Source organism: Carcharodon carcharias, chromosome 24, assembly GCF_017639515.1.
Source record: "Carcharodon carcharias isolate sCarCar2 chromosome 24, sCarCar2.pri, whole genome shotgun sequence".
In the NCBI taxonomy this organism is placed as follows: Eukaryota; Metazoa; Chordata; class Chondrichthyes; order Lamniformes; family Lamnidae; genus Carcharodon; species Carcharodon carcharias.
In genome coordinates, this window is record NC_054490.1 from 10,374,616 (window position 1) to 10,397,448 (window position 22,833).

General features: G+C 56.7%; 1 protein-coding gene across 1 annotated transcript in view; it reads left to right on the top strand.

Moving 5' to 3' along the window:
* LOC121269335 (sarcoplasmic/endoplasmic reticulum calcium ATPase 2-like) overlaps positions 1-22,833 on the top strand; it is a 231,911-nt gene that overhangs the window by 44,817 nt on the left and 164,261 nt on the right. The window contains exons 4-10 of the mRNA XM_041173886.1: positions 13,942-14,046; positions 14,876-15,014; positions 16,156-16,236; positions 17,484-17,569; positions 18,912-19,376; positions 20,583-20,671; positions 21,161-21,263. Of these exons, the coding sequence (XP_041029820.1) occupies positions 13,942-14,046; positions 14,876-15,014; positions 16,156-16,236; positions 17,484-17,569; positions 18,912-19,376; positions 20,583-20,671; positions 21,161-21,263 (1,068 nt within the window). The remainder of the gene's footprint in view (positions 1-13,941; positions 14,047-14,875; positions 15,015-16,155; positions 16,237-17,483; positions 17,570-18,911; positions 19,377-20,582; positions 20,672-21,160; positions 21,264-22,833) is intronic.

A 22,833-nucleotide genomic window follows, 5' to 3' on the forward strand; every position in this document is an offset into this window, starting at 1 on the left:
GGTGTGGTGGAGACAGGGTCAGTCGAGTGGTTAGGATCTGGAACGCACTGTCTGAGAGTGTGATGGAGACAGGATCAATCAACTGGTTAGGATCTGGAACGCACTGTCTGAGAGTGTGGGGGAGACTGGGTCAATTGAATGGTTAGGATCTGGAATGCACTGTCTGAGAGTGTAGGGGAGACAGGGTCAATCAAGTGGTTAGGTCTGGAACGCACTGTCTGAGAGTGTGGGGGAGACTGGGTCAATCAAGTCATTACGATCTGGAATGCACTGTCTGAGAGTGTGGTGGAGACAGGGTCAATCGAGTGGTTAGGCTCTGGAATGCACTGTGTGATAGTGTGGGGGAGACAGGGTCAGTCGAGTGGTTAGGATCTGGAATGCACTGTCTGAGAGTGTAGAGGGGACAGGGTCAATCAAGTAATTAGGATCTGGAATGCACTGTCTGAGAGTGTGGTGGAGACAGGGTCAGTCGAGTGGTTAGGTTCTGGAACGCACTGTCTGAGAGTGTTGGGGAGACAGGGTCAGTCGAGTGGTTAGGGTCTGGAACGCACTGTCTGAGAGCGTGGTGGAGACATGGCCAATCGAGTGGTTAGGATCTGGAACGCATTGTCTGAGAGTGTGGGGGAGACAGGATCGATCAAGTGGTTAGGATCTGGAATGCACTGTCTGAGAGTGTGGTGGAGACAGGGTCAATCGAGTGGTTACGTTCTGGAATGCACTGTCTGCGAGTGTGGGGGAGATGGTCAATTGAGTGGTTTTGGAACTCCTGTCTGAGAGTGTGGTGGAGACTGGGTCAATCGTGTTGTTAGGACCTGGAACGCAGTGTCTGAGAGTGTGGTGGAGACTGGGTCAATCGAGTGGTTAGGATCTGGAAGGCACTGTCTGAGAGTGTGGTGGAGACAGGGTCAGTTGAGTGGTTAGGATCTGGAATGCACTGTCTAGGAGTGTGGGGGAGACAGGGTCAGTCGAGTGGTTAGGATCTGGAATGCACTGTCTGAGAGTGTAGAGGGGACAGGGTTAATCAAATAGTTAGGATCTGGAATGCACTGTCTGAGAGTGTGGTGGAGACAGGGTCAGTTGAGTGGTTAGGATCTGGAGTGCACTGTCTGAGAGTGTAGAGGGGACAGGGTTAATCAAATAGTTAGGATCTGGAATGCACTGTCTGAGAGTGTAGGGGAGACAGGGTCAATCAAGTGGTTAGGTCTGGAACGCACTGTCTGAGAGTGTGGGGGAGACTGGGTCAATCAAGTCATTACGATCTGGAATGCACTGTCAGAGTGTGGTGGAGACAGGGTCAATCGAGTGGTTAGGCTCTGGAATGCACTGTGTGATAGTGTGGGGGAGACAGGGTCAGTCGAGTGGTTAGGATCTGGAATGCACTGTCTGAGAGTGTAGAGGGGACAGGGTCAATCAAGTAGTTAGGATCTGGAATGCACTGTCTGAGAGTGTGGTGGAGACAGGGTCAATTGAGTGGTTAGGATCTGGAATGCACTGTCTAGGAGTGTGGGGGAGACAGGGTCAGTCGAGTGGTTAGGTTCTGGAACGCACTGTCTGAGAGTGTTGGGGAGACAGGGTCAGTCGAGTGGTTAGGGTCTGGAACGCACTGTCTGAGAGCGTGGTGGAGACATGGCCAATCGAGTGGTTAGGATCTGGAACGCATTGTCTGAGAGTGTGGGGGAGACAGGATCGATCAAGTGGTTAGGATCTGGAATGCACTGTCTGAGAGTGTGGGGGAGATGGTCAATTGTGTGGTTTTGGAACTCCTGTCTGAGAGTGTGGTGGAGACTGGGTCAATCGTGTTGTTAGGACCTGGAACGCAGTGTCTGAGAGTGTGGTGGAGACTGGGTCAATCGAGTGGTTAGGATCTGGAAGGCACTGTCTGAGAGTGTGGTGGAGACAGGGTCAGTTGAGTGGTTAGGGTCTGGAACGCACTGTCTGAGAGCGTATTGGAGACATGGCCAATCGAGTGGTTAGGATCTGGAACGCATTGTCTGAGAGTGTGGGGGAGACAAGATCAATCGAGTGGTTAGGATCTGGAATGCACTCTCTGAGAGTGTGGTGGAGACCGGGTTAATCGAGTCATTACGTTCTGGAACGCACTGTCTGGGTGTTGGGGAGACAGGGTCCATCGAGTGGTTAGGATTTGGATCGCACTGTCTGAGAGTGTGGTGGAGACAGGGTCAATCGAGTGTTTAGGATTTGGAACGCACTGTCTGAGAGTGTGGGGGAGACGTTCAGTCGAGTAGTTAGGATCTGGAACGCACTGAGAGTGCAGGGGGGACAGGGTCAATCAACTGGTTAGGATCTGGAACGCACTGAGAGTGTAGGGAAGACAGTGTCAATTGAGTGGTTAGGATCTGCAACGCACTGTCTGAGAGTGTGGTGGAGACAGGGTCAATTGAATGGTTAGGATCTGGAACACACTGTCTGAGAGTGTGGTGGAGACAGGGTCAATCGAGTGGTTAGGGTCTGGAACGCACTGTCTGAGAGTATGGGGGAGACAGGGTCAATTGAGTGGTTAGCATCTGGAATGCACTGTCTGCGAGTGTGGGGGAGATGGTCAATTGAGTGGTTTTGGAACTCACTGTCTGAGAGTGTGGTGGAGACAGGGTCAATCGTGTTGTTAGGATCTGGAACGCAGTGTCCGAGAGTGTGGTGGAGACTGGGTCAATCGAGTGGTTAGGATCTGGAAGGCAGTGTCTGAGAGTGTGGTGGAGACAGGGTCAATCGAGTGGTTAGGATCTGGAACACACTGTCTGAGAGTGTGGGGGAGACGGTCAGTCGAGTGGTTAGGATCTGGAACGCACTGTCTGAGAGTGTAGAGGGGACAGTGTCAATCGAATGGTTAGGATCGGCAACGCACTGTCTGAGGGTGTGGTGGAGACAGGGTCAGTCGAGTGGTTAGGATCTAGAACGCACTGTCTGAGAGTATGGGGGAGACAGGGTCAATTGAGTGGTTAGCATCTGGAATGCACTGTCTGCGAGTGTGGGGGAGATGGTCAATTGAGTGGTTTTGGAACTCACTGTCTGAGAGTGTGATGGAGACAGGGTCAATCGAGTGGTTAGGATCTGGAACGCACTGTCTGAGAGTGTGGTGGAGACAGGGTCAATCGAGTGGTTAGGATCTGGAAGGCACTGTCTGAGAGTGTGGGGGAGACTGGGTCCATTGAATGGTTAGGATGTGGAACACACTGAGAGTGTGGTGGAGACAGGGTCAATCGAGTGGTTAGGGTCTGGAACGCACTGTCTGAGAGTATGGGGGAGACAGGGTCAGTCGAGTGGTTAGGATCTGGAACGCACTGTCTGAGAGTATGGGGGAGACAGGGTCAATTGAGTGGTTAGCATCTGGAATGCATTGTCTGCGAGTGTTGGGGTAGATGGTCAATTGAGTGGTTTTGGAACTCACTGTCTGAGAGTGTGATGGAGACAGGATCAATCAACTGGTTAGGATCTGGAACGCACTGTCTGAGAGTGTGGTGGAGACAGGGTCAATCGAGTGGTTAGGATCTGGAAGGCACTGTCTGAGAGTGTGGGGGAGACTGGGTCCATTGAATGGTTAGGATCTGGAACACGCTGAGAGTGTGGTGGAGACAGGGTCAATCGAGTGGTTAGGGTCTGGAACGCACTGTCTGAGAGTATGGGGGAGACAGGGTCAATTGAGTGGTTAGCATCTGGAATGCACTGTCTGCGAGTGTGGGGGAGATGGTCAATTGAGTGGTTTTGGAACTCACTGTCTGAGAGTGTGGTGGAGACAGGGTCAATCGAGTCATTACGATCTGGAACGCACTGTCTGAGAGTGTGGTGGAGACAGGGTCAGTCGAGTGGTTAGGATCTAGAACGCACTGTCTGAGAGTGTGATGGAGACAGGATCAATCAACTGGTTAGGATCTGGAACGCACTGTCTGAGAGTGTGGGGGAGACTGAGTCAATTGAATGGTTAGGATCTGGAATGCACTGTCTGAGAGTGTAGGGGAGACAGGATCAATCAAGTGGTTAGGTCTGGAATGCACTGTCTGAGAGTGTGGGGGAGACTGGGTCAATCAAGTCATTACGATCTGGAACGCACTGTCTTGAGAGTGTGGTGGAGACAGGGTCAATCGAGCGGTTAGGCTCTGGAATGCACTGTGTGATAGTGTGGGGGAGACAGGGTCATTCGAGTGGTTAGGATCTGGAATGAACTGTCTGAGAGTGTGGGGGAGACAGGGTCAGTTGAGTGGTTAGGATCTGGAACGCACTGTCTGAGAGTGTGGTGGACACTGGATGAATCGAGTGATTAGGATCTGGAATGCACTTTCTGAGAGTGTGATGGAGACAGGGTCATCGAGTGGTTACGATCTGGAATGCACTGTCTGCGAGTGTGGGGGAGATGGTCAATTGAGTGGTTTTGGAACTACTGTCTGAGAGTGTGGTGGAGACTGGGTCAATCGTGTTGTTAGGATCTGGAACGCAGTGTCTGAGAGTGTGGTGGAGACTGGGTCAATCGAGTGGTTAGGATCTGGAAGGCACTGTCTGAGAGTGTGGTGGAGACAGGGTCAGTCGAGTGGTTAGGATCTGGAATGCACTGTCTGAGAGTGTAGAGGGGACAGGGTCAATCAAATAGTTAGTATCGGCAACGCACTTTCTGAGGGTGTGGTGGAGACAGGGTCAATCAAGTGGTTAGGGTTTGGAACGCACTGAGAGTGTGGGGGAGACAGGGTCAATCGAGTCATTACGATCTGGAACGCACTGTCTGAGAGTGTGGTGGAGACAGGGTCAATTGAGTGGTTGGGATCTGGAATGCACTGTCTGAGAGTGTGGTGGAGACAGGGTCAGTTGAGTGGTTAGGATCTGGAATGCACTGTCTAGGAGTGTGGGGGAGACAGGGTCAGTCGAGTGGTTAGGTTCTGGAACGCACTGTCTGAGAGTGTTGGGGAGACAGGGTCAGTCGAGTGGTTAGCGTCTGGAACGCACTGTCTGAGAGCGTGATGGAGACATGGCCAATCGAGTGGTTAGGATCTGGAACGCATTGTCTGAGAGTGTGGGGGTGGCAGGATCAGTCGAGTGGTTAGGATCTGGAATGCACTCTCTGAGTGTGTGGTGGAGACCGGGTCAATCGAGTCATTACGATCTGGAACGCACTGTCTGGGTGTTGGGGAGACAGGGTCAATCGAGTGGTTAGGATCTGGATCGCACTGTCTGAGAGTGTGGTGGAGACAGGGTCAATCGAGTGTTTAGGATTTGGAACGCACTGTCTGAGAGTGTGGGGGAGACGGTCAGTCGAGTAGTTAGGATCTGGAACGCACTGAGAGTGTAGGGGGGACAGGGTCAATCAAATGGTTAGGATCGGCAACGCACTGCCTGAGGGTGTGGTGGAGACAGGGTCAATCGAGTGATTAGGATCAGGAACGCACTACCTGAGAGTGCAGGGGAGACAGCGTCAATCGAGTGGTTAGGATCTGGATCGCACTGTCTGAGAGTGTGGTCGAGACCATGTCAATCGAGTGGTTAGGGTCTGGAATACACTGAGAGTGTGGTGGAGACAGGGTCAATCGAGTGTTTAGGATTTGGAACGCACTGTCTGAGAGTGTGGGGGAGACGGTCAGTCGAGTAGTTAGGATCTGGAACGCACTGAGAGTGTAGGGGGGACAGGGTCAATCAAATGGTTAGGATCGGCAACGCACTGCCTGAGGGTGTGATGGAGACAGGGTCAATCGAGTGATTAGGATCAGGAACGCACTACCTGAGAGTGCAGGGGAGACAGCGTCAATCGAGTGGTTAGGATCTGGAACACACTGTCTGAGAGTGTGGGGGAGACAGGATCAATCGAGTGGTTAGGATCTGGAATGCACTGTCTGAGGGTGTGGTGGAGACAGGGTCAATCGAGTGGTTAGGATCTGGAATGCACTGTCTGAGAGTGTGGTGGAGACAGGGTCAATCGAGTGGTTAGGATCTGGAACGCACTGTCTAAGAGCGTGGTGGAGACAGCATCAATCGAGTGGTTAAGATCTGGAACGCACAGATTGTGGTGGAGACAGGGTCAATCGAGTGGTTAGGATCTGGAACGCACTGAGAGTGGGGTGGAGACATGGTCAATCGAGTGGTCAGGGTCTGGAACGCACTGTCTGAGAGTGGTCGAGACCATGTCAATCAAGTGGTTAGGATCTGGAACGCACTGTTTGAGAGTGTGGTGGAGACAGAGTCAATCGAGTGTTTATGATCTGGAACGCACTGTCTGAGAGTGTGGGGGAGACAGGGTCAATCGAGGCTTTTGAAAGGGCATTGAATCATTATCTGAAATAGAAGAACGTGCAGGGTTAGGGTGAGAAGCCGGGGGGACTGGCACTCGGTGAGTTGTTCGTTCAGAGAGTCAGGGCACATACGACGGGCTGAATGGCCTCCTCTACCATAACCATTGTGATTTTGTTTTAAGAATCCCCACATCCTCCCTGACATGTGCTTACAAAACTGGACCCAACACTCTAGTTGTGGCCAAAGCAGAACTTCCCTGCTTCTCCACAGGTCATTTTTTCTTATCCGCAGGGTCTGGCACTATCCTCTCATTCTGTCATGACCAAGGGTAGCAAATGCAGTCCCAGAAGGAGGTGGTGAAGAACATTTGACTCTGATGGTGGAATTGCATGTGCATCCAGTGCTGTACCTGTCCTGGGAGTGTTTGATGCGGATAGTGTAGAGGGAGCTTTACTCTGTATCTAACCCCGTGCTGTACCTGTCCTGGGACTGTTTGATGGGGACAGTGTAGAGGAAGCTTTACTCTGTATCTAACCCTGTGCTGTACGTGTCCTGGGAGTGTTTGATGGGAACGGTTTAGAGGGTGCTTTACTCTGTATCTAACCCTGTGTTGTACCTGTCCTGGGAGTGTTTGATGGGGACAGTGTAGAGGGAGCTTTACCCTGTATCTAACCCCGTGCTGTACCTGTCCTGAGAGTGTTTGATGGGGACAGTGTAGAGGAAGCTTTACTCTGTATCTAACCCCGTGCTGTACATGTCCTGGGAGTGTTTGATGGGGACAGTGTAGAGGAAGCTTTACTCTGTATCTAACCCCGTGCTGTACATGTCCTGGGAGTGTTTGATGGGGACAGTGCAGAGGGAGCTTTACTCTGTATCTAACCCCGTGCTGTACCTGTCCTGGGAGTGTTTGATGGGGATAGTGTAGAGGGAGCTTTACTCTGTATCTAACCCTGTGCTGTACCTGTCCTGGGAGTGTTTGATGGGGACAGTGTAGACGGAGCTTTACTCTGTATCTCACCCCGTGCTGTACCTGTCCTGTGAGTGTTTGATGGGGACAGTGTAGAGGGTGCTTTACTCTGTATCTAACCCCGTGCTGTACCTGTCCTGTGAGTGTTTGATGGGGACAGTGTAGAGGGAGCTTTACTCTGTATCTAACCCCGTGCTGTACCTGTCCTGGGAGTGTTTGATGGGGACAGTGTAGAGGGAGCTTTACTCTGTATCTCAACCTGTGCTGTACCTGTCCTGGGAGTGTTTGACGGGGACAGTGCAGAGGGAGCTTTATGCCGTCACATCCTGTAACTCGGAATGCTTGAAGCTGACACTTCTGACCTTAAATGGAAATGGTTTGGCTTTTACTGTGAGGAAATGGGCTTTGTCTCAATTTGGCTCTGATTTCCCATGACAGCTGGTTTCTTGAAGCTGAGGCGTTAGCTTGTTGTGAGGAACTGTGTTGAGAGCGATACTTGGAAGGGAGGCAGTCAGAGGCCTGGAGGGAGGTGTTGCGGGGAGGGGGTTGGGGTGGGCGGTTGGAGTGTCATTTGGAGAGGTGGACTGGGTTAGGAACTGGATTTGAAGCCCCGGCAGTCTCCCGGGTACGTTTGCTGTCAGACATTCCAGACGGCGCCGTGGTCTTGTTGAAGGCCCTTCCGGGTACTCCGCAGTCTCTGGTCTCTCTGAGCTGGCGGCCTGTCGGTGATACCGGGGCTCAGCCGCGCTCTGCTGGCACTCCAGGGGAGGCCCGGTCAAACACGCAGCTGTTCCGCCTCTCCCACCCACGAGGGTGAACACAGTGAGAGCCCAGCTTGTGCACGGCCGAAGAAGGGTTAAGGGCGTCATGAAGTTCGCGGCGGTCTGCGCTGGAATGTGCTTTTTATAAATACACCAAATTCACCAGATGTGAATCAGTGAGCTCCCTACCAGCCACTGCGTTGTCAGCGAGCCGTCGGGGGAGGGACGCAACGTGATGTCTCATTTCAAACATTCCCAACCCTCTTCTGGTTAGCACAACCCCACTGGGGAATTGGGAACGTTCACAGAGCAGCTCTCAGACCCAATGCCATCTGGCTGTGCAGACCAAACAATGAAACGCTTTCCCGTTCACTCCCACTGCACACAATCCCAAACCCCTTCCCATTCACTCCCACTGTCCACAATCCCAAACCCCTTCCCGTTCACTCTCACTGTACACAATCCCAAACCCCTTCCCGTTCACTCCCACTGTACACAATCCCAAACCCCTTCCCGTTCACTACCACTGCACACAATCCCAAACCCCTTCCCGTTCACTCCCACTGTACACAATCCCAAACCCCTTCCCGTTCACTACCACTGCACACAATCCCAAACCCCTTCCCGTTCACTCCCACTGTACACAATCCCAAACCCCTTCCCGTTCACTACCACTGCACACAATCCCAAACCCCTTCCCGTTCACTCCCACTGTACACAATCCCAAACCCCTTCCCGTTCACTACCACTGCACACAATCACAAACCCCTTCCCGTTCACTCCCACTGTACACAATCCCAAACCCCTTCCTCTTCACTGTTACTGTACACAATCCCAAACCCCTTCCCGTTCACTCCCACTGTCCACAATCCCAATGGACCCAAACCCCTTCCCGTTCACACTCAGCGTACACAATCCCAATGGACCCAAACCCTTCCCGTTCACTCCCACTGTCCACAATCCCAATGGACCCAAACCCTTCCCGTTCACTCCCACTGTCCACAATCCCAATGGACCCAAACCCTTCCCGTTCACTCCCACTGTCCACAATCCCAGTGGACCCAAACACCTTCCCGTTCACTCCCACTGTACACAATCCCAAACCCCTTCCCGTTCACTCCCACTGTACACAATCCCAAACACCTTCCCGTTCACTCTCACTGTACACAATCCCAAACCCCTTCCCGTTCACTCCCACTGTACACAATCCCAAACCCCTTCCCGTTCACTCCCACTGTACACAATCCCAAACCCCTTCCCGTTCACTCCCATTGCACACAATCCCAAACCCCTTCCCGTTCACTCCCACTGTCCACAGTCCCAAACCCCTTCCTCTTCACTGTCACTGTACACAATCCCAAACCCCTTCCCAATTACTCCCACTGTACACAATCCCAAACCCCTTCCCAATTACTCCCACTGTACACAATTCCAAACCCCTTCCCAATTACTCCCACTGTACACAATCCCAAACCCCTTCCCGTTCACTCCCACTGCACACAATCCCAAACCCCTTCCCGTTCACTCCCACTGTCCACAATCCCAAACCCCTTCCCGTTCACTCCCACTGTACATAGTCCCAAACCCCTTCCCGTTCACTCCTACTGCACACAATCCCAAACCCCTTCCTCTTCACTGTCACTGTACACAATCCCAAACCCCTTCCCAATTACTCCCACTGTACACAATCCCAAACCCCTTCCCAATTACTCCCACTGTACACAATCCCAAACCCCTTCCCAATTACTCCCACTGTACAAAATCCCAAACGCCTTCCCAATTACTCCCACTGTACACAATCCCAAACCCCTTCCCAATTACTCCCACTGTACACAATCCCAAACCCCTTCCCAATTACTCCCACTGTACACAATCCCAAACCCCTTCCCGTTCACTCCCACTGCACACAATCCCAAACCCCTTCCCGTTCACTCCCACTGTACACTATCCCAATTACCTGAGAGTAGTCCTGGCTCTCTATCCATGCAGCGCACCCTCAGTGATTGTAACGTCTGTTGGTAAATGGTGAAAGCCCGACACGGGAAGCGTTTTCACTTCCGATTGTGCACATCCCTCACATTGATTAGCATAGACAATACTCCAAAAGTGAATTGAAGGTTAACAGATTCCATCTGGCAGTGCGGCACTCCCTCAGTACTGATCCTCCGACAGTGCGGCACTCCCTCAGTACTGACCCTCCGACAGTGCGGCGGTCCCTCAGTACTGACCCTCCGACAGTGTTGCACTCCCTCAGTACTGACCCTCCGACAGTGTTGCACTCCCTCAGTACTGACCCTCTGACAGTGTTGCACTCCCTCAGTACTGACCCTCCGACAGTGCGGCACTCCCTCAGTACTGACGCTCCGACAGTGCGGCGCTCCCTCAGTACTGACCCTCCGACGGTGCGGCACTCCCTCAGTACTGACCCTCCGGCAGCGCGGCACTCCCTCAGTACTGACCCTCCGACAGTGCAGCGCTCCCTCAGCACTGATCTCCCACAGTGCAGCACTCCCTCAGTACTGACCCTCTGGCAGCGCGGCACTCCCTCAGTACTGACCCTGTGACAGTGCGGCGCTCCCTCAGCACTGACCCTATGACAGCGCGGCGCTCCCTCAGCACTGACCCTGTGACAGTGCGGCGCTCCCTCAGTACTAACCCTGTGACAGTGCAGCACTCCCTCAGCACTGACCCTGTGACAGTGCGGCACTCCCTCAGTACCGACCCTCCCACAGTGCAGCACTCCCTCAGTACTGACCCTCTGGTAGTGCGGCGCTCCCTCAGTACTGACCCTGTGACAGTGCAGCACTCCCTCAGTACTGACCCTCCGGCAGCGAGGCGCTCCCTCAGCACTGACCCTCCGACAGTGCGGTGCTCCCTCAGTACTGACCCTCCGACAGTGCGGCACTCCCTCAGTACTGACCCTCTGACAGGGCGGCACTCCCTCAATACTGACCATCCGACAGTGCTGCACTCCCTCAATACTGACCATCCGACAGTGCGGCACTCCCTCAGTGCTGACCCTCCGACAGTGCGGCGCTCCCTCAGTGCTGACTCTCCGACAGTGCGGCGCTCCCTCAGTACTGACCCTCCGACAGTGCGGCACTCCCTCAGTACTGACCCTCCGACAGTGCGGTGCTCCCTCAGTACTGACCCTCCGGCAGCGAGGCGCTCCCTCAGCACTGACCCTCCGACAGTGCGGCGCTCCCTCAGTACTGACCCTCTGACAGTGCGGCACTCCCTCAATACTGACCATCCGACAGTGCTGCACTCCCTCAATACTGACCATCCGACAGTGCGGCGCTCCCTCAGTGCTGACCCTCCGACAGTGCGGCGCTCCCTCGGTGCTGACCCTCCGACAGTGCGGCGCTCCCTCAGCGTTGACCCTCCGACAGTGCGGCGCTCCCTCAGTACTGACCCTCCGACAGTGCGGCACTCCCTCAGTACTGACCCTCCGACAGTGCGGCGCTCCCTCAGCACTGACCCTCCGACAGTGCGGCGCTCCCTCAGCACTGACCCTCCGACAGTGCGGCGCTCCCTCAGCACTGACCCTCCGACAGTGCGGCGCTCCCTCAGTACTGACCCTCCGACAGTGCGGCACTCCCTCAGTACTGACCCCCCCCCCCCCCCCCACCCCGCAACCTGCAGCGCCCCTTTGTTAAGGGGAAAATGGAGGATCGAGATGAATGAATGCATACTCTGATTGAAATTTCCCTTGGCAGCGTCTGGCCGAGGATTATTTCCTTGTTTGGCACTTTCCTGCAATCCTCCTGAAGGGTTAACAGGTCGACCTGTTTATTTCTGGATTATGGTTTTCTAAAAACTCACGACTAGCCATTCGTCCCCCTACCTCCCCTCCTGGCTGCCTCCCTGGAGGCAGGGCCAATTCGGGCCATGCTCCAAGACCAGTCTGAATTCCCAGACCTGCGTAACCTCACCCCTCCCCTCCTCCCCCCCCACCCACTGTTACTTCACATTCCATCCATGGGAACAGGCGCAACAAATTAAACGCTTCCTCTCCAATCAAGATAAACATTCCCAACTCTCCGGGGTGCGGAGCTTATGTCAGGAATGTTTGGATCAGGAGTTGCCTTTTTTTTTTCTCTCTTTCGCATTAAAGTAACATAAACTGAAAGGAATGTGTTCCTGGCCCTCTTGTGGGCATTGGTGTATTCGCAAGGAAACCGACTTCCCTGCTGATGTCCCGTGTCCCGGCTCAGCCTTACACTGTGTGCACGCGCTTTACACCCAAGACAGGTACACCCAAGACAGGCACAGCACGGGGTTAGATACAGAGTAAAGCTCCCTCTACACTGTCCCCATCAAACACTCCCAGGACAGGTACAGCACGGGGTGAGATACAGAGTAAAACTCCCTCTACACTGTCCCCATCAAACACTCCCAGGACAGTTACAGCATGGGGTTAGATACAGAGTAAAACTCCCTCTACACTGTCCCCATCAAACACTCCCAGGACAGGTACAGCACGGGGTTAGATACAGAGTAAAGCTCCCTGTACACCATGTCCCCATCAAACACTCCCAGGACAGGTACAGCACGGGGTTAGATACAGAGTAAAGCACTCTCTACACTGTCCCCATCAAGCACTCCCAGGACAGGTACAGCACGGGGTGAGATACATAGTAAAGCTCCCTCTACACTGTCCCCATCAAATGCTCCCAGGACAGGTACAGCACGGGGTTAGATACAGAGTAAAGCTCCCTCTACACCGTCCCCATCAAACACTCCCAGGACAGGTACAGCACGGGGTGAGATACATAGTAAAGCTCCCTCTACATTGTCCCCATCAAACATTCCCAGAACAGGTACAGCACGGGGTTAGATACAGAATAAAGCTCCCTCTACACTGTCCCCATCAAGCACTCCCAGGACAGGTACAGCACGGGGTTAGATACAGAGTAAAGCTCCCTCTACACTGTCCCCATCAAACGCTCCCAGGACAGGTACAGCACGGGGTTAGATACAGAGTAAAGCTCCCTCTACACTGTCCCCATCAAACGCTCCCAGGACAGGTACAGCACGGGGTTAGATACAGAGTAAAGCTTCCTCTACACTGTCTCCATCAAACACTCCCAGGACAGGTACAGCACGGGGTTAGATACAGAGTAAAGCTCCCTCTACATTGTCCCCATCAAACATTCCCAGAACAGGTACAGCACGGGGTTAGATACAGAGTAAATCTCCCTCTACACTGTCCCCATCAAACACTCCCAGGACAGGTACAGCACAGGGTTAGATACAGAGTAAAGCTCCCTCTACACTGTCCCCATCAAACACTCCCAGGACAGGTACAGCACGGGGTTAGATACAGAGTAAAACTCCCTCTACACTGTCCCCATCAAACACTCCCAGGACAGGTACAGCACGGGGTTAGATACAGAGTAAAGCTCCCTGTACACCATGTCCCCATCAAACACTCCCAGGACAGGTACAGCACGGGGTTAGATACAGAGTAAAGCACCCTCTACGCTGTCCCCATCAAACACTCCCAGGACAGGTACAGCACGGGGTGAGATACAGAGTAAAGCTCCCTCTACACCGTCCCCATCAAACACTCCCAGGGCAGGTACAGCACAGGGTTAGATACAGAGTAAAGCTCCCTCTACACTGTCCCCATCAAACACTCCCAGGACAGGTACAGCACGGGGTTAGATACAGAGTAAAGCTCCCTCTACACCGTCCCCATCAAACACTCCCAGGACAGGTACAGCACAGGGTTAGATACAGAGTAAAGCTCCCTCTACACTGTCCCCATCAAACAGTCCCAGGACAGGTACAGCACATGGTTAGAAACAGAGTAAAGCTCATTCACCATTTTCCAAACAGTGTTCCCTGATTTTACACTGGGTGTCAGCATCAGTACAGTTACTGTGTCTTTATTCTGGATGTTTGGCTGTGGGAGGCTCTTTGTGGTTGTGCACCTGTTCCTGTGCTGGCCTGATTTGAGTCTATTTTCTGTTCCCTCAGGTACTGGCCTGGTTTGAGGAAGGAGAGCAAACTATCACAGCTTTTGTGGAACCATTTGTCATCCTGTTGATCCTCGTAGCAAACGCTATTGTGGGCGTTTGGCAGGTACTGACGAGACACCAAGCGCCAAGACTTTACATAGAATTTAATGTAGTGGACTAGACTCCAAGGAGGTATCAGCCAGGGTTCCTGCTCCTGATCACTGTCCAGTGATCCCTGGGTTGGAGAGAGGGGAAATCAGCCAGGGTTCCTGCTCCTGATCACTGTCCAGTGATCCCTGGGTTAGAGAGAGAGAGAGAGAGAGAGAGAGGGCAAATCAGCCAGGGTTCCTGCTCCTGATCACTGTCCAGTGATTCCTGGGTTAGATAGAGAGAGAGGGAGAGGGGAAATCAGCCAGTGTTCCTGCTCCTGATCACTGTCCAGTGATCCCTGGGTTAGAGAGAGAGAGGGGAAATCAGCCAGGGTTCCTGCTCCTGATCACTGTCCAGTGACCCCCTGGGTTAGAGAGAGAAAGGGGAAATCAGCCAGGGTTCCTGATCACTGTCCAGTTAGCCCTGGGTTAGAGAGAGAGGGGGGAAATCATCCAAGGTTCCTGCTCCTGATCACTGTCCGGTGATCCCTGGGTTAGAGAGAGAGAGAGAGAGAGAGAGAGAGAGGGGAAATCAGCCAGGGTTCCTGCTCCTGATCACTGTCCAGTGATCCCTGGGTTAGAGGGAGAGAGAGGGGAAATCAGCCAGGGTTCCTGCTCCTGATCACTGTCCAGTGATCCCTGGGTTAGAGAGAGATAGAGAGGAAATCAGCCAGGGTTCCTGCTCCTGATCACTGTCCAGTGATCCCTGGGTTAGAGAGAGAGAGGGGAAATCAGCCAGGGTTCCTGCTCCTGATCACTGTCGAGTGATCCCTCACTGATCCTCTGCCTCTTGCTTCCGTACAGGAGAGGAATGCGGAGAATGCAATCGAGGCACTGAAGGAGTACGAACCTGAGATGGGGAAGGTTTACCGGCACGATCGGAAGAGCGTCCAGCGGATCAAAGCCCGGGATATTGTGCCCGGGGATGTCGTTGAGGTGGCGGGTGTGTCTGTGTGATATATGTGGCGTTGCTGATGATCGGGGCCTGCGCGGGTCGTCTCAGGAGCCGTGTTCCCACGCTCGGGGTGAACTGTGGCGCTGGACAGGTTTTTGCCGACGGAGTGCGTTCCGCTCCGTTGTCCAGCTGTCCCCGTGGGTGTGCCTCACTGAATGTCAGCTGAGACGTGAGCCACGGACCTGCCGGAACTTGTGAGGGGTCACTTTGCTAACCATTTGGATGAAAGCTGGTGCCTCAAAGCGTGAAATCGTCAGGCTTGAGCTGTTGAACTGCTCGATCGATGTGGCTTGGAGAGTGGCAATCACTGTCTCTCTCTCTACTGCGGCAGAAAATCCCCATTTCTGGTCCCAACACCAGAGACTCAAGTTGCAGACCCCACAGTGACTCCTACTCCCCTGCTGCCAGTACTGAGGGAGTGCCGCACTATCAGGAAAATGTAACCTGAGGGAGGGCCGCGCTGCCGGAGGGTCAGTACTGAGGGAGTGCCGCGCTGTCGGAGGGTCAATGCTGAGGCAACGCCGCGCTGTCGGAGGGTCATTGCTGAGGGAGCACCGCGCTGTTGGAGGGTCAGTGCTGAGGCAGCGCCGCACTGCCGGAGGGTCAGTACTGAGGGAGCGCCGCGCTGTCGGAGGGTCAATGCTGAGGCAACGCCGCGCTGTCGGAGGGTCATTGCTGAGGGAGCACCGCGCTGTCGGAGGGTCAGTGCTGAGGCAGCGCCGCACTGCCGGAGGGTCAGTACTGAGGGAGTGCCGCGCTGTCGGAGGGTCAGTGCTGAGGCAGCGCCGCGCTGTTGGAGGGTCAGTACTGAGGGAGAGCTGCACTGTCAGAGGGTCAGTGCTGAGGGAGTGCCGCACTGTCAGAGGGTCAGTGCTGAGGGAGTGCCGCACTGTCAGAAGGTCAGTGCTGAGGGAGTGCCGCACTGTCAGAAGGTCAGTGCTGAGGGAGTGCCGCACTGTCAGAGGGTTGGTACCGAGGGAGTACTGCAGGACTAGTAACCCAACATGAGTTGCCAATTCTGTCTGCAGCTACGTCAGGCACCTGTTAGATGTTTCCCATCCCTGCACTTAATGCTGTGCATTATTGGTCAGCTCACCCTAACATGCCTTTGTCCTTTTTGCTTTCTCAGTGGGAGACAAAGTGCCTGCTGATATACGGCTTACCTCAATCAAATCGACGACACTCCGCGTGGACCAGTCGATACTCACAGGTACGACACGAAAGGGATTGAATCAGGGCCAGGATTCATGCTTCTGGTCTCTGTCCGGTGGCTGCCTGCGTTAGAGAGAGAGAGAGTAGGAAAATCAGTCAGGAAACCTCCGGAATGATCCTTCCCTCCCTACTTCCTCCAGCCCCTACAACCCTCCCTATCTCTGTAACCTCCTCCAGCCCCTACAACCCTCCCTATCTCTGTAACCTCCGCCAGCCCCTACAACCCTCCCTATCTCTGTAACCTTCTCCAGCCCCTACAACCCTCCCTATCTCTGTCAGCTCCTCCAGCTCCTACAACCCTCCCGATCTCTGTAACCTCCTCCAGCCCCTACAACCCAACCTATTTTCATTACCTCCTCCAGCCCCTACAACCCTCCCTATCCCTGTAACCGCCTCCAGCCCCTACACCTCTCCCTATCTCTGTAACCTCCTCCAACCCCTACAACCCCCCCCACTCTGTAACCCCCCCATCCAGCCCCTACAACCCTCCCTATCTCTGTAACCTCCTCCAGCCCCTACAGCCCTCCCTATCTCTGTAACCTCCTCCAGCCCCTACAACCCTCCCTATCTCTGTAACCTCCTCCAGCCCCTACAACCCTCCCTATCTCTGTAACCCCCCCATCCAGCCCCTACAACCCTCCCTATCTCTGTAACCCCTCTCTCTCGCTCTGCCTCGCTTGCTCTGGCAAGCTCGCTCCCTCCTGCGCGCGGACTGACTCAGCCGCCCAGTCTGGCCGTCTCTTTCCTTATTTCTCCCACGTCGGCCATTCTCTCACGGACCTCGTTCATCGTATTTCGCGGGCCTGTCCTTCTTTGTGGTTTGCTGGTGAGGGGTGGGCGGTGTCCTGATATTTCTACAGCGTGGGTTGGCGGGGGTGGGGGGGGGTTGCGGTTTGAATTCTGGAAACCTTTGGAAATTTTGCGGAATACCGGTACGACGATGTGATTTTTTTATTTTAGCCACGTGACGATGGGTGGCTTTGCTGCCTCACTGAATATGTCAAATGCACTGAAATAGTTTTTAACAGAGTCGGCGATGATGTACTTTTTCACTTCCGTCGTTATTTATTGCTGTTGGCACGAGCAAGGAGCGTGTCTGCGTTGTTGCCGGATTGGGGTGGGGGTGGGAGTGGGGGGGTGGTGTGGGGGGGGGGAGGTGGAGAAATTGGAATGGAATTGAGTTAACATTGAGCCCCTCTCCCTGCACCCGCCACCTTGTTTCTACTTCCCCCCCCACCCTTACAGGAGAGTCTGTCTCCGTCATTAAACACACGGACCCAGTCCCGGATCCTCGTGCCGTCAACCAGGACAAGAAGAACATGTTGTTCTCGGTGAGCCCGGGGTTCGGGGCTGTGGGGGGTGGGTGGGGGGCGGTGGGCGTGGGGAGGTAGCCCTGCGCCAACTCACGGACCGTTGGTGTGGGGGGTGGGTGGGCAGAGGGCCGCGAGGCTGGGTGCTCGGCTCATCACGTTACAGCGCTGGGTGCGTTTGCGGGGTTGGGGGGGGGGGTCTCAGGGAATCGGGTCACTGTGCCGGAGCGGCTGGGGGGTCCCGGGGAGTCGGGTACAGTGTTTGGGGGGGACCTGGGGAGTCGGGTACAGTGTTTGAGGGGGACCCGGGGAGTTGGGTACGGTGTTTGGGGGGGACCCGGCGAGTTGGGTACGGTGTTTGGGGGGGACCCGGGGAGTCGGGTACCGTGTTTGGGGGGGACCCGGGGAGTCGGGTACCGTGTTTGGGGGGGACCCGGGGAGTCGGGTACCGTGTTTGGGGGGGACCCGGGGAGTCGGGTACAGTGTTTGGGGGGCTGCGGGGAGTCGGGTACGGTGTTTGGGGGGGGACCCGGGGAGTTGGGTACGGTGTTTGGGGGGGACCCGGGGAGTCGGGTACGGTGTTTGGGGGGGACCCGGGGAGTTGGGTACAGTGTTTGGGGGGGTCCCGGGGAGTCGGGTACAGTGTTGTGGGGGTCCCGGGGAGTAAGGTACAGTGTTTGGGGGGCAGGGGGTCCCGGGGAGTCGGTTAGGATGTTTGGGGTGAATGTGGGAGTCCCGGGGAGTCGGGTTAGGGTGCGGGTGTGGGGAATGTGGGGAGTCCCGGGGAGTTGGGTTAGGGTGCGGGGTTGGGGAACGTGGGGAGTCCCGGGGAGTTGGGTTAGGGTGGGGGTTGGGGAACGTGTGGAGTCCCGGGGAGTCGGGTTAGGGTGCGGGGTTGGGGAATGTGGAGAATCCTGGGGAGTCGGGTTAAGGTGCGGGGTTGGGGAATGTGGGAGTCCTGGGGAGTCGGGTTAGGGTGCGGGGTTGGGGAATGTGGGAGTCCCGGGGAGTCGAGTTAGGGTGCGGGGTTGGGGAACGTGTGGAGTCCCGGGAAGTCGAGTTAGGGTGCGGGGTTGGGGAATGTGGGAGTCCCGGGGAGTCGGGTTAGGGTGCGGGGTTGGGGAATGTGGGGAGTCCTGGGGAGTCGGGTTAGGGTGCAGGGTTGGGGAATGTGGGAGTCCCCGGGAGTCGGGTTAGGGTGCGGGGTTGGGGAATGTGGGAGTCCCCGGGAGTCGGGTTAGGGTGTGGGGTTGGGGAACATGGGGGGTCCCGGGGAGTCGGAATTAAAGCTGGCCCTCTGTCCCTCCCTCCCTCCCTCCCTCACTCACTCACTCTCTCTGCCCTTCCCCCCCCACTCCCTCAGGGCACCAACATTTCAGCCGGCAAGGCTGTCGGCGTGGTGGTGGCCACGGGAGTCAACACCGAGATCGGGAAGATCCGGGACGAGATGGTTGCCACCGAGCAGGAGCGGACGCCCCTGCAGCAGAAGCTGGACGAGTTCGGGGAGCAGCTCTCCAAGGTCATCTCCATCATCTGCATCGCCGTGTGGATCATCAACATCGGCCACTTCAACGACCCGGTCCACGGGGGCTCCTGGGTGCGGGGAGCCATCTACTACTTCAAGATCGCTGTGGCCCTTGCGGTGGCCGCCATCCCCGAGGGGCTGCCGGCCGTCATCACCACCTGCCTGGCACTGGGCACCCGGCGCATGGCCCGCAAGAACGCCATCGTCCGCAGCCTGCCCTCCGTCGAGACGCTGGGCTGCACCTCGGTCATCTGCTCCGACAAAACCGGCACGCTCACCACCAACCAGATGTCCGTCTGCCGGGTACAGGCCGCTGGCGTTGGCCATTCGCGGCGGTTCCCTCACCCCACCCCTCCCCTCACACCCCCCCCCGTCCCTCACACACCCCCCCTCGGCCCCCCGTCCCTCACACCCCCAGTCCCTCACACACTCCCCCTCTACTCCCCTCCCTCACACCCCCAGTCCCTCACACACTCCCCCTCTCCTCCCCTCCCTCACACACTCCCCCTCTCCTCCCCTCCCTCACACACTCCCCCTCTCCTCCCCTCCCTCACACACTCCCCCTCTCCTCCCCTCCCTCACACACTCCCCCTCTCCTCCCCTCCCTCACACACTCCCCCTCTCCTCCCCTCCCTCACACACTCCCCCTCTCCTCCCCTCCCTCACACACGCCCCCTCTCCTCCCCTCCCTCACACACTCGCTCCCTCCTCCCCTCCCTCACACACGCCCCCTCTCCTCCCCTCCCTCACACACTCGCTCCCTCCTCCCCTCCCTCACACACTCACCCTCTCCTCCCCTCCCTCACACAATCCCCCTCTCCTCCCCTCCCTCACACAATCCCCCTCTCCTCCCCTTCCCTCACACACTCCCCCTCCCCTCCCCTCCGTCACACACTCCCCCTCCCCTCCCCTCCGTCACACACTCCCCCTCTCCTCCCCTCCGTCACACACTCCCCCTCTCCTCCCCTCCCTCACACACTCCCCCTCTCCTCCCCTCCCTCACACACGCCCCCTCTCCTCCCCTCCCTCACACACTCGCTCCCTCCTCCCCTCCCTCACACACGCCCCCTCTCCTCCCCTCCCTCACACACTCGCTCCCTCCTCCCCTCCCTCACACACTCACCCTCTCCTCCCCTCCCTCACACAATCCCCCTCTCCTCCCCTCCCTCACACAATCCCCCTCTCCTCCCCTTCCCTCACACACTCCCCCTCCCCTCCCCTCCGTCACACACTCCCCCTCCCCTCCCCTCCGTCACACACTCCCCCTCTCCTCCCCTCCGTCACACACTCCCCCTCTCCTCCCCTCCGTCACACACTCGCTCCCTCCTCCCCCTCCGTCACACACTCGCTTCCTCCTGCCCTCCGTCACACCCTCCCCCTCTCCTCCCCTCCCTCACACCCTCCCCCTCTCCTCCCCTCCCTCATGCACTCAGCGCCCCCCCCCCCCCCCACTCCTGCCGCTGTCCCCTGAGAGGGATCCCGTTGTAACGGTGTTTGTACTGTTTGCAGATGTTGATCGTGGAGAAGCTGGAGGGCGATCGCAGCAAGCTGAACGAGTTCACTGTCACCGGGTCTACGTACGCCCCTGAGGGTGAAGTGTGAGTTTAAATTGGGCCCCTCAGTCACCGCGAGGGACTGGGATGCCTTCCAATGTTGTCGTTTTATTCGGGGTAACCTGGGGGGAGGTGGGGTACGAGCTTCCTCCTGTGCCCCACCCAGACCGCCAGGAGACAAACGCTTCTCCTTCCTCCCCATTGCAGGATTGTGTCCGCCCTAGTGTTAGAGGAACTTTTGATTGCGTTGGAGTCCTGGTGCGTTTAGAAAGGGTGAATTTGATGGGGGGGGTGGGTATTTGGAGGGGACGAGTGGGAGAGCGTATACCCAGGTCTGCGCGAGGAGATTGAACGGTCAAGGATTGTGCCAGAGGCGGGGGTGTTGGTGGGGGGAAATGCGGTTCACAGCTGGATGTGTTGCAGAGGGTTCCTTGTGGTAGTCTCTGTGCCCCTGGGTCCTTCACACCCTCCAGCCTGAATTGTCGCCTGTCTTGTTCCACATCCAGTGCTGAAGTGTTTCTTGTTGCCCAACAGATTGAAAAATGGGCGATTGGTAAACTGTGCGCAGTATGATGCCCTGGTGGAGCTGGCCACCATCTGTGCCATGTGTAACGACTCGTCGCTAGATTATAATGAGGTAATGTGCTTTCCCTCAATCCCTCTCCCTCAATCCCTCTCTCTCCCTGCCATGCACTCATTCGCTCTCTCTCACTCTGACTGAGGGGGCACCACTTTAAACATACCCTGACTCCACTCATTGAAGTGTCAGTATCACTCAGTCAGCTGTTGATTAGTCTGCAGCTCCTGTATGTGACTCTGTGCCCCAGTATGCTAACTTACAGAAAGTCCTCCAGCCCCTACAACCCTCCCCCCCATTGCAGTAATCTACTCCAGTCCCTTATGTCCTCTGTCTCCCGCTCGCGCCCTCCCGCTCGCGCCCTCCCGCTCGCGCCCTCCCGCTCGCGCCCTCCCGCTCGCGCCCTCCCGCTCGCGCCCTCCCGCTCGCGCCCTCCCGCTCGCGCCCTCCCGCTCGCGCCCTCCCGCTCGCGCCCTCCCTCTCTCCCCCGCTCGCGCCCTCCCTCTCTCTCTCCCCCCCCTCTCTTTCTCTCTCTCTCTCCCCCGATCTCTTTCTCTCTCTCTCTCCCCCGATCTCTTTCTCTCTCTCTCCCCCGATCTCTTTCTCTCTCTCTCCCCCGATCTCTTTCTCTCTCTCCCCCCTGCTCTCTTTCTCTCTCTCCCCTGCTCTCTTTCTCTCTCTCTGTCTCCCCCGCTCTCTCTGTCTCCCCCGCTCTCTCTCTGTCTCCCCCGCTCTCTCTCTGTCTCCCCCGCTCTCTCTCTCCCCCGCTCTCTCTCTGTCTCCCCCGCTCTCTCTCTGTCTCCCCCGCTCTCTCTCTGTCTCCCCCGCTCTCTCTCTGTCTCCCCCGCTCTCTCTCTGTCTCCCCCGCTCTCTCTCTGTCTCCCCCGCTCTCTCTCTGTCTCCCCCGCTCTCTCTCTGTCTCCCCCGCTCTCTCTCTGTCTCCCCCGCTCTCTCTCTGTCTCCCCCGCTCTCTCTCTGTCTCCCCCGCTCTCTCTCTGTCTCCCCCGCTCTCTCTCTGTCTCCCCCGCTCTCTCTCTGTCTCCCCCGCTCTCTCTCTGTCTCCCCCGCTCTCTCTCTGTCTCCCCCGCTCTCTCTCTGTCTCCCCCGCTCTCTCTCTGTCTCCCCCGCTCTCTCTCTGTCTCCCCCGCTCTCTCTCTGTCTCCCCCGCTCTCTCTCTGTCTCCCCCGCTCTCTCTCTGTCTCCCCCGCTCTCTCTCTGTCTCCCCCGCTCTCTCTCTGTCTCCCCCGCTCTCTCTCTGTCTCCCCCGCTCTCTCTCTGTCTCCCCCGCTCTCTGTCTCCCCCGCTCTCTGTCTCCCCCGCTCTCTGTCTCCCCCGCTCTCTGTCTCCCCCGCTCTCTGTCTCCCCCGCTCTCTGTCTCCCCCGCTCGCCCTCCGTCTCGCCCGCTCGCCCTCCGTCTCGCCCGCTCGCCCTCCGTCTCGCCCGCTCGCCCTCCGTCTCGCCCGCTCGCCCTCCGTCTCGCCCGCTCGCCCTCCGTCTCGCCCGCTCGCCCTCCGTCTCGCCCGCTCGCCCTCCGTCTCGCCCGCTCGCCCTCCGTCTCGCCCGCTCGCCCTCCGTCTCGCCCGCTCGCCCTCCGTCTCCCCCGCTCGCTCTCTCCCTCCCGCTCGCTCTC